The sequence below is a fragment of the Nematostella vectensis genome, chromosome 10 (genome assembly GCF_932526225.1).
Source record: "Nematostella vectensis chromosome 10, jaNemVect1.1, whole genome shotgun sequence".
In the NCBI taxonomy this organism is placed as follows: Eukaryota; Metazoa; Cnidaria; class Anthozoa; order Actiniaria; family Edwardsiidae; genus Nematostella; species Nematostella vectensis.
Genome location: NC_064043.1, coordinates 13,329,475 through 13,341,793, shown reverse-complemented (window position 1 = coordinate 13,341,793; position 12,319 = coordinate 13,329,475). Strand labels below are relative to the sequence as shown.

At 41.5% G+C, this 12,319-nt stretch overlaps 1 protein-coding gene across 1 annotated transcript; it reads right to left on the bottom strand.

Moving 5' to 3' along the window:
• Nucleotides 1-248: 248 nt before the first annotated feature.
• Nucleotides 249-12,098, bottom strand: LOC5512489 (phospholipid-transporting ATPase VD). Its single transcript, XM_032381946.2, has 18 exons — nucleotides 11,516-12,098; nucleotides 10,385-10,586; nucleotides 9,692-9,780; nucleotides 9,154-9,260; nucleotides 8,612-8,743; nucleotides 8,236-8,354; nucleotides 7,594-7,849; nucleotides 6,831-6,892; nucleotides 4,974-5,894; nucleotides 4,202-4,432; nucleotides 3,736-3,816; nucleotides 3,392-3,646; nucleotides 2,938-3,195; nucleotides 2,326-2,526; nucleotides 1,688-1,768; nucleotides 1,481-1,585; nucleotides 763-938; nucleotides 249-433 (listed from the first exon to the last, which is right to left on the bottom strand). Exons 1-18 carry the CDS (start codon nucleotides 11,893-11,895, stop codon nucleotides 310-312), a joined length of 3,780 nt encoding a protein of 1,259 aa, XP_032237837.2. The 5' UTR covers nucleotides 11,896-12,098; the 3' UTR covers nucleotides 249-309.
• Between the last annotated feature and the right edge of the window lie 221 nt (nucleotides 12,099-12,319).

Genomic DNA, 12,319 nt, shown 5'->3' with positions numbered 1-12,319 from the left:
GGTAGGGTGAATGACAGGGTGAGGTAGGGAGCATGACATGGTGAGGTATGGGTTGTGGCGGGTGAGGTAGGGTGCGTGACAAGGTGAGGTAGGGTGGGTGACAAGGTGAGGTAGGGTGCGTGACAAGGTGAGGTAGGGTGCGTGACAAGGTGAGGTAGGGTGCGTGACAAGGTGAGGTAGGGTGCGTGACAAGGTAAGGTAGGGTGCGTGACAGGGTAAGATGGGTGTGTGACAAGTTGAGATATGCTGCGTGACATGGTGAGGAAGGGTGCGTGACAGAGTTGGGTAGGTTGTGTGACCGGGTGCTTGTTAGAAGACGGTAGTGATCCCTTGCTGTGCGTCGACACTGACTCGCCGCGGAAGCTTCATTTCCACCTGCGCTTTATCGATATCTGAAGGCCGCAACGCCCTCGTACCCGCCATCCAGCAAAACCTGAAACAAGAAGAAGTTGAAACAGGTTAAACCGGTTTGAGCGAAATCGAACAAGAACGACGTGTAAACTGGTTAAACCATCTTGATCGACATAGAAGCTAAATAACGTAAAACAGGTTAAAAAAGGTTGATCTACTGTGAACACGAACAACTAACAAACTGGTAAAACAATCTTGATCGAACTGACAGTAAGAGCAATGGAAGGAATCATACCATCAGGAATATAATTTGTGCAAAGTTTCCGTCTTTTATCTATTGTTATTTGCCCCTTTATTCGTGACAACAAGACATAATAGATGGGGTTAGTAAGGTAATAAAGGCCAGGTTACCTAGGCAGGAGGGCGGCCACGGTGATCATAACACAAAGTGCCCAGAATTCCTTGGTTGCCATGGTAACAAGCGACACGTAATGTATTTTATGTGTGGGTTGTACCACGCCAAATACAATGGCCCAGATGAAGGAGAGAAAGACGCTGCCCCATAAGAAAAAATGATGAATCCATGTCTAGGAGAAAGGAAAACCAAATTAATTTGAGTAAGGTACTACTTGAGCTTGTATGCAACAATTCCATCATGTTCCCTATGTCCTGTGTGTGTCGCAGTTTACCTTAGCCTGATTTTCAGCCGGGGCCTTAGTCCTACGTTTGACTCGTAGGACCCAGACCCCGGCCGAAAATCAGACTAAGTATGCCTTTGCTAAATTGAGATTATGAGCTATGTTTTACATTAGAATGTATCAGAAACAATTTCATCACGCTCACGAGATATGGTCACGCTAATGAGATATGTTCACGTACTCGCAATATGGTCACGCCAATGACATATGGTCACGCTAACGAGATATGGTCAAGCTAACGAGATATTGTCACGCTAACGAGATATGCTCACGCTAACGAGATATGCTCACGCTAACAAGATATGCTCACGCTAACGATATATGGTCCCGCTCACGCAATATGGTCACGCTCATGCAATATGGTCACGTTCACAAGATATTGGCATGCTCACGAGATATGTTCATATCCCATTCATAATCACGTGACGTACCCACTGCGCCGTCATCAGTCCTAGGTGTACACTAGCGAGCACCACGGCAGCTTGGTGCATCGTTATCCCGACCATCCTGTCGTCTGCAGGCGTGCCCTCAAAAAGCTGAGAGGAAAGAAGAGACGCAATCAAGGTGTTGGGCAAAAACCAAGGTGAAGGGCAAATACCAAAACAGATGCAGAGGGCATGATCGTGTATCGTACTTACAAGAAAACAGGCGAAAAATAGGATGACGCTCTGGTATAGAGCATCAAGGATCGTGGCCCAGAAGAGTTTGCGGCTATACAACTGAAATGAAAAAAATAAATATTAAAGAGAATAAAGAAATATATTAATAGACTATTTGGGTAGAATTTTGTGATAAGGGGTTGTGCTGGACACATGTATAGCATCCAATGCAGTGAGAAACAGGAAAGGCTGATTGATACTACAAAGAGTATATTAACAACTTTGAAAATCTACGAAATACGTTGGATGCGGCATTCCGGTAAACCAAGGGCCAGTACGGGATTTATTCAGGCATTAAGACTCAACATTTGTGAGCCTTCCTCTTGGGAAATAGAATCCTTTTCAACAAAGGAAATGTCGCCAAATATCTCAAATCCCATCCATCTGTATCGGGGGACATAAAAGAGTCGGCAGATCCTTCCACACACGATATGGGCGATACCCCCTCCCTCCCCCACAACCACGACCACCACCTAGAGTGCAAACCCACTAACCCCCCCCCCCACACACACACACACACACACACACACACACACACACACACACACACACACACACACACACACACACTAAACCCCACAACCACCATCACCATAATAATAGACCAGAGTACAAACCTGGCCTTCCTGCCCCGCCTTGTATAGCTGGGGGTTCTCCTTGAGAAGTGTTGCCGGTAGATCCTTGTCAAGTATTCCACACACGATGGGAGGCGCCGCCGTGAAGATAAGATTGAAGAAGATGAGGGAGAGGTCATCGATGACATTCGACCCCGAGAAACCATTATACAGCTGGTACCAAAATAGTACGAGGACAAACATCTACGGGCAAGAGACAAAACAGAGGTTAGTAAGTGGTAAAAGGCAGGTATGGCAGGTAAGAGTACAGGAGGATTAGAAGGATTATGGAGAGACCGTTATCAAACTGAATAAAAAAAACATGCATTAATATTGTTAGGGGTGTACCAAGGAGGAGCTTTCATAGGTACCTGAGCCTAATTTAGGATGACAGGGAAAAGCATGGTTGAACCCCAAATTTCTCAGGTGAAAATCCAACTACCCCCTCGCCCCATTTGGTCCATGATGGGGGCCCGGGTTGACATCCACTAAATTCAACTCCCCCCCCCCCCCCCCCCCCATTTACCCTAACACATATGGGAGACTCAGGATGGAAACCAAATTCTTAAGTTTTAAAAGCACAGACGTGGGTTAAGAGGGGTAAACCGGTCATACCGCGTTCTTGTAGAAGAAGTACAATATCATCTTGGTAATCCTGTCGTAGCACCAGTGGCCATGCACCAGGAGTAGCTGCGCCAGGAACCTGAAGCGCGCGATGGCGAAGTCGCTGGCCATGACAGCCTGCATGCCCTCTTGTCCCGTGATGCCTATCCCCACATCCGCCATCTGAATCATGCTCACGTCATTAGCGCCGTCGCCGATAGCCAAGGTCATGACCTTCAGACCATCGCGGACTAGCTCGACCACAGAAGCCTAGAAAAAGGAGAGGAGTTATACAGCCGTTGGAAGAGAGAGTTGCGGTATTGTGTCTGCGTAGTGTCTGAATGGAATATTTTGCTCGTAGTTTTTTTGTAATTTTGAAGGACTAGATTAGGGCTTGTAACGTCAAGGTGTTAATGACGTCATGGGTCATTAACCTCTTCACGATTATGACGTAGTTCTGTTATACCTTTTGCATCGGGGTCGCCCTGCAACACAGCACAACCTGACATCGAGCCGCCAAATGCAGGAACTTCTCATCCAGCGGTTTCTCCAATGCGTAAATCAGCGTTGGACCATCGATGATCAGGCCCAGCGGTTGGTCAGCGGTTATACGCGAATCAAATGAGACGGTTGTGTAAGACGTAGAACCGCTGATACTGCTCATCGTGGGCTCAAGTTTCAGATGGTTCAGCCAGGAGTAGATCTGACAAGAGCACTCATCCTACGGAACCAAGAAATCCTCTTATTAGCGATTGCGCTAGCTTATTATCAAGATAATATTAGGAATGACAATATTCGTGTTTGTACTACCTTATTTTTAGCGTTAAGAGTAATCTTCTGCATACTGGCGTCTAAAAGCTTGCTCGCATACCCAACGTTTATGGCCGTTTCCTAAGGAGAAAAGAAGTCGCAATAATGAACAAAGCTAGCACACTACAAATGTCGTCTAACTTGCTGTACGATACATAATGGCACTTCACATCACACTCAATAAGCTCCTATCACATAACAACAAAAGTCACGCACCCCGTGATTATCAGTTTAATGTTTATACAAGAAAAATATTACCCTGGGTGTGGTGCAGAAAAAGTAAGCAACCCTCAGGGTTTAAAGCCCTTCTCCAGGAAACATCGAAGCACCGGAGAAAATTTTACACGTTCACATATGCCACACTACTACATGTCTCCAAGACATGCAGTGGTGTGGCACAACAACACTTCAAGAGTCGAATCATTTAAGACCGTTTTTACTAGGGTGCTCACACGGAGGTCCTTACCTGCTTATCACCTGTCAGCACCCACACTTTGAGTCCCCCTTCCCTCAGCTTGGCAATGGTCTCAGGGACCCCGTCCTGTAAGCGGTCCTCTATCCCGGTAGCTCCCAGAAGCTCCATGTTGCTCTCTAGCTTCTGAGCGGACTCCTGGAGGAGACGTTCCCGATGCTGCAAGGCAGTCTCCGCCCTCTTGTGCTCTGTTAGCCAATCATGATACTCGCTGTCTGACAGCTCCTGATTGACATGACATGACAGACCTCATCATTAACAAACCAATCACGGTTGTCTAAATAACCCGAAAAACATGTCATGTGAGTTCTTTATGCATTAATCATGCAATAACATACGGTGGAATTTAATAGATATCTACTAGGATATCTAAGATTTTCAACAAACTTTAACGATTACAGAATAAACTTCTTTCAAAAACGTCGTCAGAGCAAACAGCAAATGTCAAAATATCAAATGGCAGATCTATGACCAAAAGTGGCCTTTAAGTACTTATTATTCGTAAGAATACAGTGATAAATAAACTCCAGTAATGCCAGAACCATACCTCTATTGTCTACGGATAATCATGCAACTCATACGTATATTGTTTCTGCATTGGATAAAATATAGTGAAATCCATGGTTGCCAATTCGACATTTGATATTTGCGCTTACAAATTTTGCACTCGGTATATGGGAGTACTGTTAACACGTAATCTCTTTTGAGGATAAGTTGAGTATCAAGAGACGGCCCAGAATCTTCTATTGTGGACTTTACTACTTACTCTTTTCGCCATACATAAAGTCCTGAGGCCATCCCTGGCGTACATGGTCAGGTGTCTATCAATTTGATTGACAAGCGTGGATTTCACGCCCCCCTCCACAGCTTCGTCCGCGTAGCTGGCGTGCGTTAGTCTCGTCAACACAGCAGAATCCGCCCCTTTGCAGTACATCAGTGCAGCGCCATCGCTTGGTCGCCGCACCACCACCGACATCCTCTTACGAGTCGAGTCAAACGATAACACGTGGAGGACCTTAAACTTAACTACACCCTCACCGGGTATGAAGATTGTTACACTGTTCGGCGAGCGTGATAGAAGTCTGTATCCATAGGAGCAAGCCATTTTTACCAGCGCTGCCTCATCTGGCGACTCTGCTTCATAAGAAATACTTTCCCATGCTTTCGAGTCCATTATCTCTAAAAGTGAAGAGTCTAGGTTTGAGTCTACACTGAAGTTGCTTGGGATTCGTGTCCTGTTGGCAACTGGGCTTTGGCTTAAGCTGTTCCCAGTGAATCCATTTGGTGGATCCCTTTCGACCTGTACGGGTCTCGCAGGGGAGGGTACAAGCCCATTATTAACCCACCCGCTTTCGACGTTGACAATCAGAGGCCCACGTCCTAAAGACACCTCCTCAGTAGTTGGCGTATGACTCACATCTGGACTACTAAGTAAATCCCTTTCTTCATAATTCTGTCTTCTAACGTTGATACCCTTATCAGAAGGGTGCATCTCCGAGGTGTTTCTGGGAGGTGGGCCTGACTGGTATGGGTGTGGTCTGGCGTGTTTATTTACCACTACCGTGTTACATATGGAGAGTAGGATGAAGAACTCGCGGACGAAGGATGATTGGCTGCCATTGTCTTTGTATGAGTCACCTGAGATAACTTGAGCCAAATCAGCATCATAAGGTAACTCAGACATTTCCTACAAATAACGAGAGTTTAGAGTTGGGCAGAGTTCTCTCGTTATCTCTAGCTAATTGATACTATTTGTTTCCCATTGATAGGGTGGGATCTCACCTTGTTAGACCCTGAGACTCCAGTGGATAAAACATGAAATTGAAAGAATTGGAGAAGGAAAATGATACCCAAAAAGAGCAACAGTGCCCAAAGGAGCCAGTCTCTCCCAGGTTTTCACACAAATAAAATTGGAAAATGTTACGTTGCCTGTTTATTGTATTGTCTGTTGTGCCTTGCCCCAATTAGATTGTGCTTCCCTAGATATAGTATCACCCCCTAGATTTCACTTCCAACAATCCTACCTATGCACTAGAGTCTCATAACTTTTTTTAACGTTTCTCCACCAAATCAAGCACAAGTACAGTATTATTAAAAATGGGTTCTTAACATGGATCCCAACCGTTCTGCTTTATAATGGTGAGCACCACCAATACTTTTAGCAGTATACTAGAAAAGGGTGGAAGAACACTCATGTACATAAACCAGTGATAACCATACCATCAACCTAACTACCAGGATACTTGGAAAAGGGTGAAACAACCTGGATCAATTGAGCTTTAGGGCCACGGCAGTAATGTTTTACTATAGCTGTTGCCCTAAAGCTCAATTGATCAAACAAATTCATGCCTATAAACTAGTGTCAACCCAACATGGACAGAAATCTTGTGAAATCGGGTGAAATACAGTAGATATGTCCAAAAAACCAAGAGCCAATGTGGGGAATACAGAGAGTGTATGAAAATTCTCACAAAAATAAGGCTTGTGATGGATCCAAACTCTCGTAACACCCGCCTAATGCGATTGAATTGACAGCTATGTAACCATCTTAGTCAACACTTTATGTATATATTTCCCTTAAAAGACCACAGAAGGACTTCTCCAATGTTACCTGGCTACTGACCTGTTGCATGTATTGCTCATCTTCAGTGTCTGATGGACCAGCATCAGGCAAATCTTTGCCTCCTGAAAGCACAGCACATATCACACATACTAATCATACATGTGAAACATTCACATTATGCATAAAAGTTAGGAAATTTTTCAGGCTTCATAAATTCAGACAAATTTTAGAATGTTCGATCATCTTGTCATTAGAACATGCTATAGAAATCAATAAATTATTAATTGATTGATTATTTGTGCACCATCCTAAACTCCTGTTTCAGTTTTTATACTGACCGGGTCAAACATGATTGGTTCCTTCGGTTTTGAATCTTGAAAAACCCCTATTACATGTGATGGGCCAAATTTCCTTTAACATGTGTGGGCACTGGGGGTATGTGCCTACCAATAAATGTAAAAAAATATAAGGAAATGACCAGTAGGGGCGTGCCCCCCATTGTTTTCCCCATTGTTAAGCGCTATGAGAATAAGATTTAATTGTAAAGCTTGTTACTTTAATTGTTACAACCATCTTGACAGTTTTTGTGAAGTTGGGCTAAAAACATGCTATCTGATTAATGGCGTCACAATCACTAAATTCAGATATTTAATCTTATGAGAATCAAGTCTTGTAAAAAATATGACACTACAGTATTTCAATATTATGTACAACATCCAATGCATATTTGAAAACATTTTAGCAAAAGAGTTCATACAAATCTCCCTTCCCTCCATTTCTATACCAGAGTACCCTCATAGTAGGGGGAGGATTGGCCGCTAACCTTGTGCACTCTCATGGGGGTAGTTTACTCCACCAATTGTGCATTTCTTGAAGACCATCTTGTTCTCCGTTAGAGTTCCTGTCTTGTCCGAGAACACATATTTGATCTGACCAAGGTCCTCGTTGATGTTTAGTGCACGGCATATCACTGGCTGATCTGTCTCCTCATGGTAGAGCTGAAGGTCACTTGATATGAGGAAAACCTGACCGAGCTTGACCAATTCCGCTGACACATATAGGGAGTATGGAATAAGAACCTGCAAGACACAAAACAACAATAATTCATTTATCTATTTGTACTCCTCTAATGTTTGTTTGATTTTTGTCTTACTATTGAAAACAAGACAAATATACCCCTAAGATCCCAATGCTTTAATTGGGAGAATTCTATTTTTCACATCTGCTGGCATCTGCTAAATTTTCTATCCTAGTCAACCAGTGCAGTATTTTATTTCTTGTAATTTCGGATAGCAACATTTTGAGGTAATATTATGGTGCTAAAGGGTCCCTACCACACCCCTTACCCCTATCCTGACAGGGTATATGTACACAAGGCTTAACACTAGGCCCACCGGGATGACATGGATAAATAGTTAGTTCTACACCCCATCCCACATGCACCCCTACCCTGCCCTGTACTCACCTGTAAAATGATAATAAAAGTCCAGAATCGGATGAATCCTTCCATTGGAGCTGAACTCTCGCCACCAGGTGCAAAATGTGCATTAAAGAAATCATTATTTTGAGTCCAGATACCACAACCTGGAATGTGAAATTTATGTATTGATATCAGTGAGCAATGGCATCAATGTAACAACTATAATTTAAAAAAAGGCTTCATCATTTAATTTTCACTATTAAATGGGTAGTAAAGGATTCCAGAAAAATAAAAAGCATGTTGTTTACATCAGCTTATTCAATAAATTGGCAAACATGGAATGAGCCAAAAAAAACTAAATAACTCTAATGGTCCATTTTTCGATTTATAATTCTTATGAGGGCATGTTTTATGAACTAACCAAGGCCTCCAAGGAAGCAAAGCGTGAATAATATGACAACACATGCAATGACGTCGAGGTTGAGGTCCCGTTCAACCTTGCTGTGCTTGGATCGTGGCCCACTGTTGTTGAGCATGGCTTTGGTGTCATGACCTGTCAAGAAGTCAATGATTACAACAAAATCAGTTTTATTTGATTAGGGGAATAAGGCTATTATATCACTTTTTGGGTGGCAAACTCGCACACGCTCAGTATTTTAGTGGGAAAATAACAACAAAAAGCAACTTATTTAGCTCTTACGAATAAAGCCGGAGAAAGTTTTTTTCAGAAAAATCTCAATACGTCTTGTTGTTCTTGGGTGAGACGGGCGCAGTCAATTATGTGTTTATTTTGGTTTAAATTTGTCACTTAAAAGGTAACATGATCTCTTAGTGCAAGTTCTCTATTGGAAGATGGAAATGTATTTTTTTAAATGTTATAAGTGCAAAAGACAAATTCCAAACGTCATTTCTAAGACCAAAAGTCTCGTGTTCAAGTCTTTTGAACAGAGATACAGTACAAACCTGCATAGACCACCATGCCCTCAACATTCTTAGTGTTACGGACAATACAACCTCTCAACAACAGATTCTCCTTTCCAACAGCAAGCGTATGGGAGTCGTCCAGCTCACTAAAAAAACATCATAAAGACAAATGAAATCCAGCAACATGACTAAATAACAAACAATGTACAAATTAGCACAGAGGATAACTAAGGATACCATAACCCCTTTGGCAAGGGCTGCAGTTATTTCTTGTCTTAAAAAAAGAGCTAAAGGCACAGTGAATTGCATTGTGCATGTTAAAATACATTACAACTTTGCCTGACCACAGAACAAAGCTTAGATGGAAATTGTTGATTTTTGTGGATGGAGAGAAACCAGAAAACCAGAAAAAAAAGCACCTCGCCAAAGCAATGTTTAACATTTATACACACTCTTCTATCGTTTGTCATCTCAATCACATATTTCAACTTGAGACTCCAATTGGACTCTAAGACTAATATACCACACATATCTTGTTATCCAAGTAGTTTTTCTGCATAAAGTCATTTTTACTTACATTGCCCCATGAAATCTGTAGATGTGGTTGTTTGGTGTTTCACACTTGAGTTTAAAGTTAAAATTTCGAGGAGAAAACCTTTCATCCTCCTAAAAATGAAGCAAACAAGTTTAATAAGATACAGGTGGGTATTCTCCTTTGCTGTCACTGTCTGTACGTAGAAGGTTATTATTATGATACTTTGAACTTTTAATTGAGCATCTTGGAGCAAAGCAGTAGCTAGAAAATTTAGTCTCAGTCATTCCTTGCATTTGTTGGCTGAGTCTACTTTGCTCCTACCCTCTACTCTACTGGCCTTTACTAGCTATGGCCTCCAGAGTAAACAAAAAATTTCCCTTTTCTGGTTTATCCAGGCCCATGCTAGACTGGCTTAATGTTCTCTCCTGTGTTTTCCTTACAAGCAGAGAGGAAGGCCTATGCTCTGTGACTTTCAATTTTAATTGCATTATAGTGGGACACAGAACTCTTGTGCATTCTTGAGAGCATATAATAATATGATAATCTGAAGTGAAAGTATTATAGCACAGCTTTCTGATAATATCACAGGCGTAACTGAAAGCAACATAGCACAGCTTTCTGATAATCTCACAGGCATAAGTGAGAACGTCATCACAGTAGTGAAAGCTTTATTATTTTAATAAGACACTCAGAAAAACACTCAATTTTTTCCATGATGTTCCTTTGACCCCTTACCTTAAATAATCCATTAACCACTTCTCTTTGTTTAAGGTTAGTCTCTCCATCTAAATTTGCAGTCTCGACATAGCATATATTATTCTCATCACTAGAATTCAGTAGGAGGATATCAGCAGGGATGATTTCATTGCTGCTTAGCTTGATAATGTCTCCGACAACCACATCTTTCCATTTTGTGGCTATATAACTGGCAGAAGCACTAAAAAGATAGAGTATTTGGGTCAAGATATATGGATGCATATGAACATACAAAATATAATATCCTCCCTGAAGAGAACTAATTGCTAAAACTTGGGAGTGACCAATTGGTATACGATACATTAAAGATGCTCTGTAAACACTATAACCTCCCTTTCCCTAAGGGAATCCCTCAAGGATCAATGAGGGGTACACATATACAATGATACCAAGAATTACAGCAACATGGCCCACAATGGTAACCAAAACATCACTTAATAAAAATATGTTTTTACATTATTACAAATGTTAGACATACATAATACATAATTATATCATTCTGTTGGGAATAGCACAGATATAAGATAATAAAAAATATTTAAAATGAAAACAAAGAAATAATTCATAATTATATTTTTCTGCTCTTGTGTTTGAATAATAATGGAAACAAGGGAAGTTGGACAATCTAATTTCCAGGGCTGCAGCTACTAGAGGCTGGGGGACAGGAAAGGCGACATTACCCCACCCCCTCCCCTTCTGCAAATACTAGGGATGTCTGTTGTCTGAAGCTTGCTCACCTCTAGGAAAAATTTACAGCTGCTAACATATTTTCAGAAAAAAAAAGAATTTTAGTGAAAAATCGAATCTAACAGGAAAGGCAAATAGAGGTTTCTACACGAAAATCAATACGAAAATGTGTGAACTCATTATACTTCAATTTTCGACTCAATCTTCACACCATTCATCAAAGGTGTTTCTACACCTCATTCACAATTGCCTTTGATTTAATAAATATTTGCCTAAAATTGAAATTATTTCAAGGAGAACACATGATTTCGTGATTTAAGCAATTAATTCGTAATTCTGGATAGTTATATGGTAATTCAGTTAGTTTAAAGGAAAAACAGGAATTTACAGATTGCTACATTTGTAGATTGAAACATTGCATACCTACTATACACTTGGCAGATTGTATTGTTAACCTTTTTGTCTGAGTTGTATCGTCTTCGATCTTCAAATAAGTCTTTGACTGCGGTAACAGCAAGCACGAAAATCAAGGGTAGCATTGCTATCTCCTTTCCAAACGCATTGATAGCCGGAACCCAGTTCAAACCCACGATAAAGAGGAAATAAATATTTGCAAAGCGATGGAACTGCTCGAAGAGATTTTTCGGTATAAAAGACCATATTGTATACTTTGTAGTTTTGATCTTGTTGTCACGATTGTCCCTCAAGTGTTCGTGGTTATCTTTTGTAAACTGGTCGTCATGTAACCGGTGTTTGGGAACGACCAGTCGAAAAGATTCCCTCTCCCCATCTTGATCGTCCATTTAGCCTCTGCTTCTATCACGAAATCGTACAAGTCATAAAATCATCCGCTAGAGCATGGCGTTTCCCATGATATAAGCCATATTTAAGGAGTGGTATGCCTCCTAATGGCTAAAAATCATTTTTTTGCGATAAGGTTCGAAACCGAATTTCGCTATTTTTGGACTGCAAAGGTGCAAGTGTTTACTGAGCCGATAGTATGTAGTAGTCAGCTGTCTACTCTCTTGACACGAAACTTCCTTGGAACTTTTCTATTGGCTAAGAGAAAATAGAACTGCTTCAACCAATCAGAAGGCCAGGAAACAAGTCTTCCCAGGATTCTTTGCTCGCTGGATCTACACATCTCGGCAGCCATCTTGGATTGTGCCGGTTACGAAACTCTACAAGAAATATCATAATTTCACGAGGTTAACGAAGTAATATGGG

What these genes read in the sequence shown, in the direction of transcription:
- LOC5512489 (XM_032381946.2), bottom strand. Translation starts at nt 11,895, where the DNA reads ATGGACGATCAAGATGGGGAGAGGGAATCTTTTCGACTGGTCGTTCCC. An exon ending in ATGAGCAATACATGCAACAG is followed by an intron (nt 5,895 to 6,830) that starts GTCAGTAGCCAG and finishes CGTTATTTGTAG; the next exon opens with GAAATGTCTGAGTTACCTTA. An exon ending in GACTGATGACGGCGCAGTGG is followed by an intron (nt 939 to 1,480) that starts GTACGTCACGTG and finishes CCTTTCTCCTAG; the next exon opens with ACATGGATTCATCATTTTTT.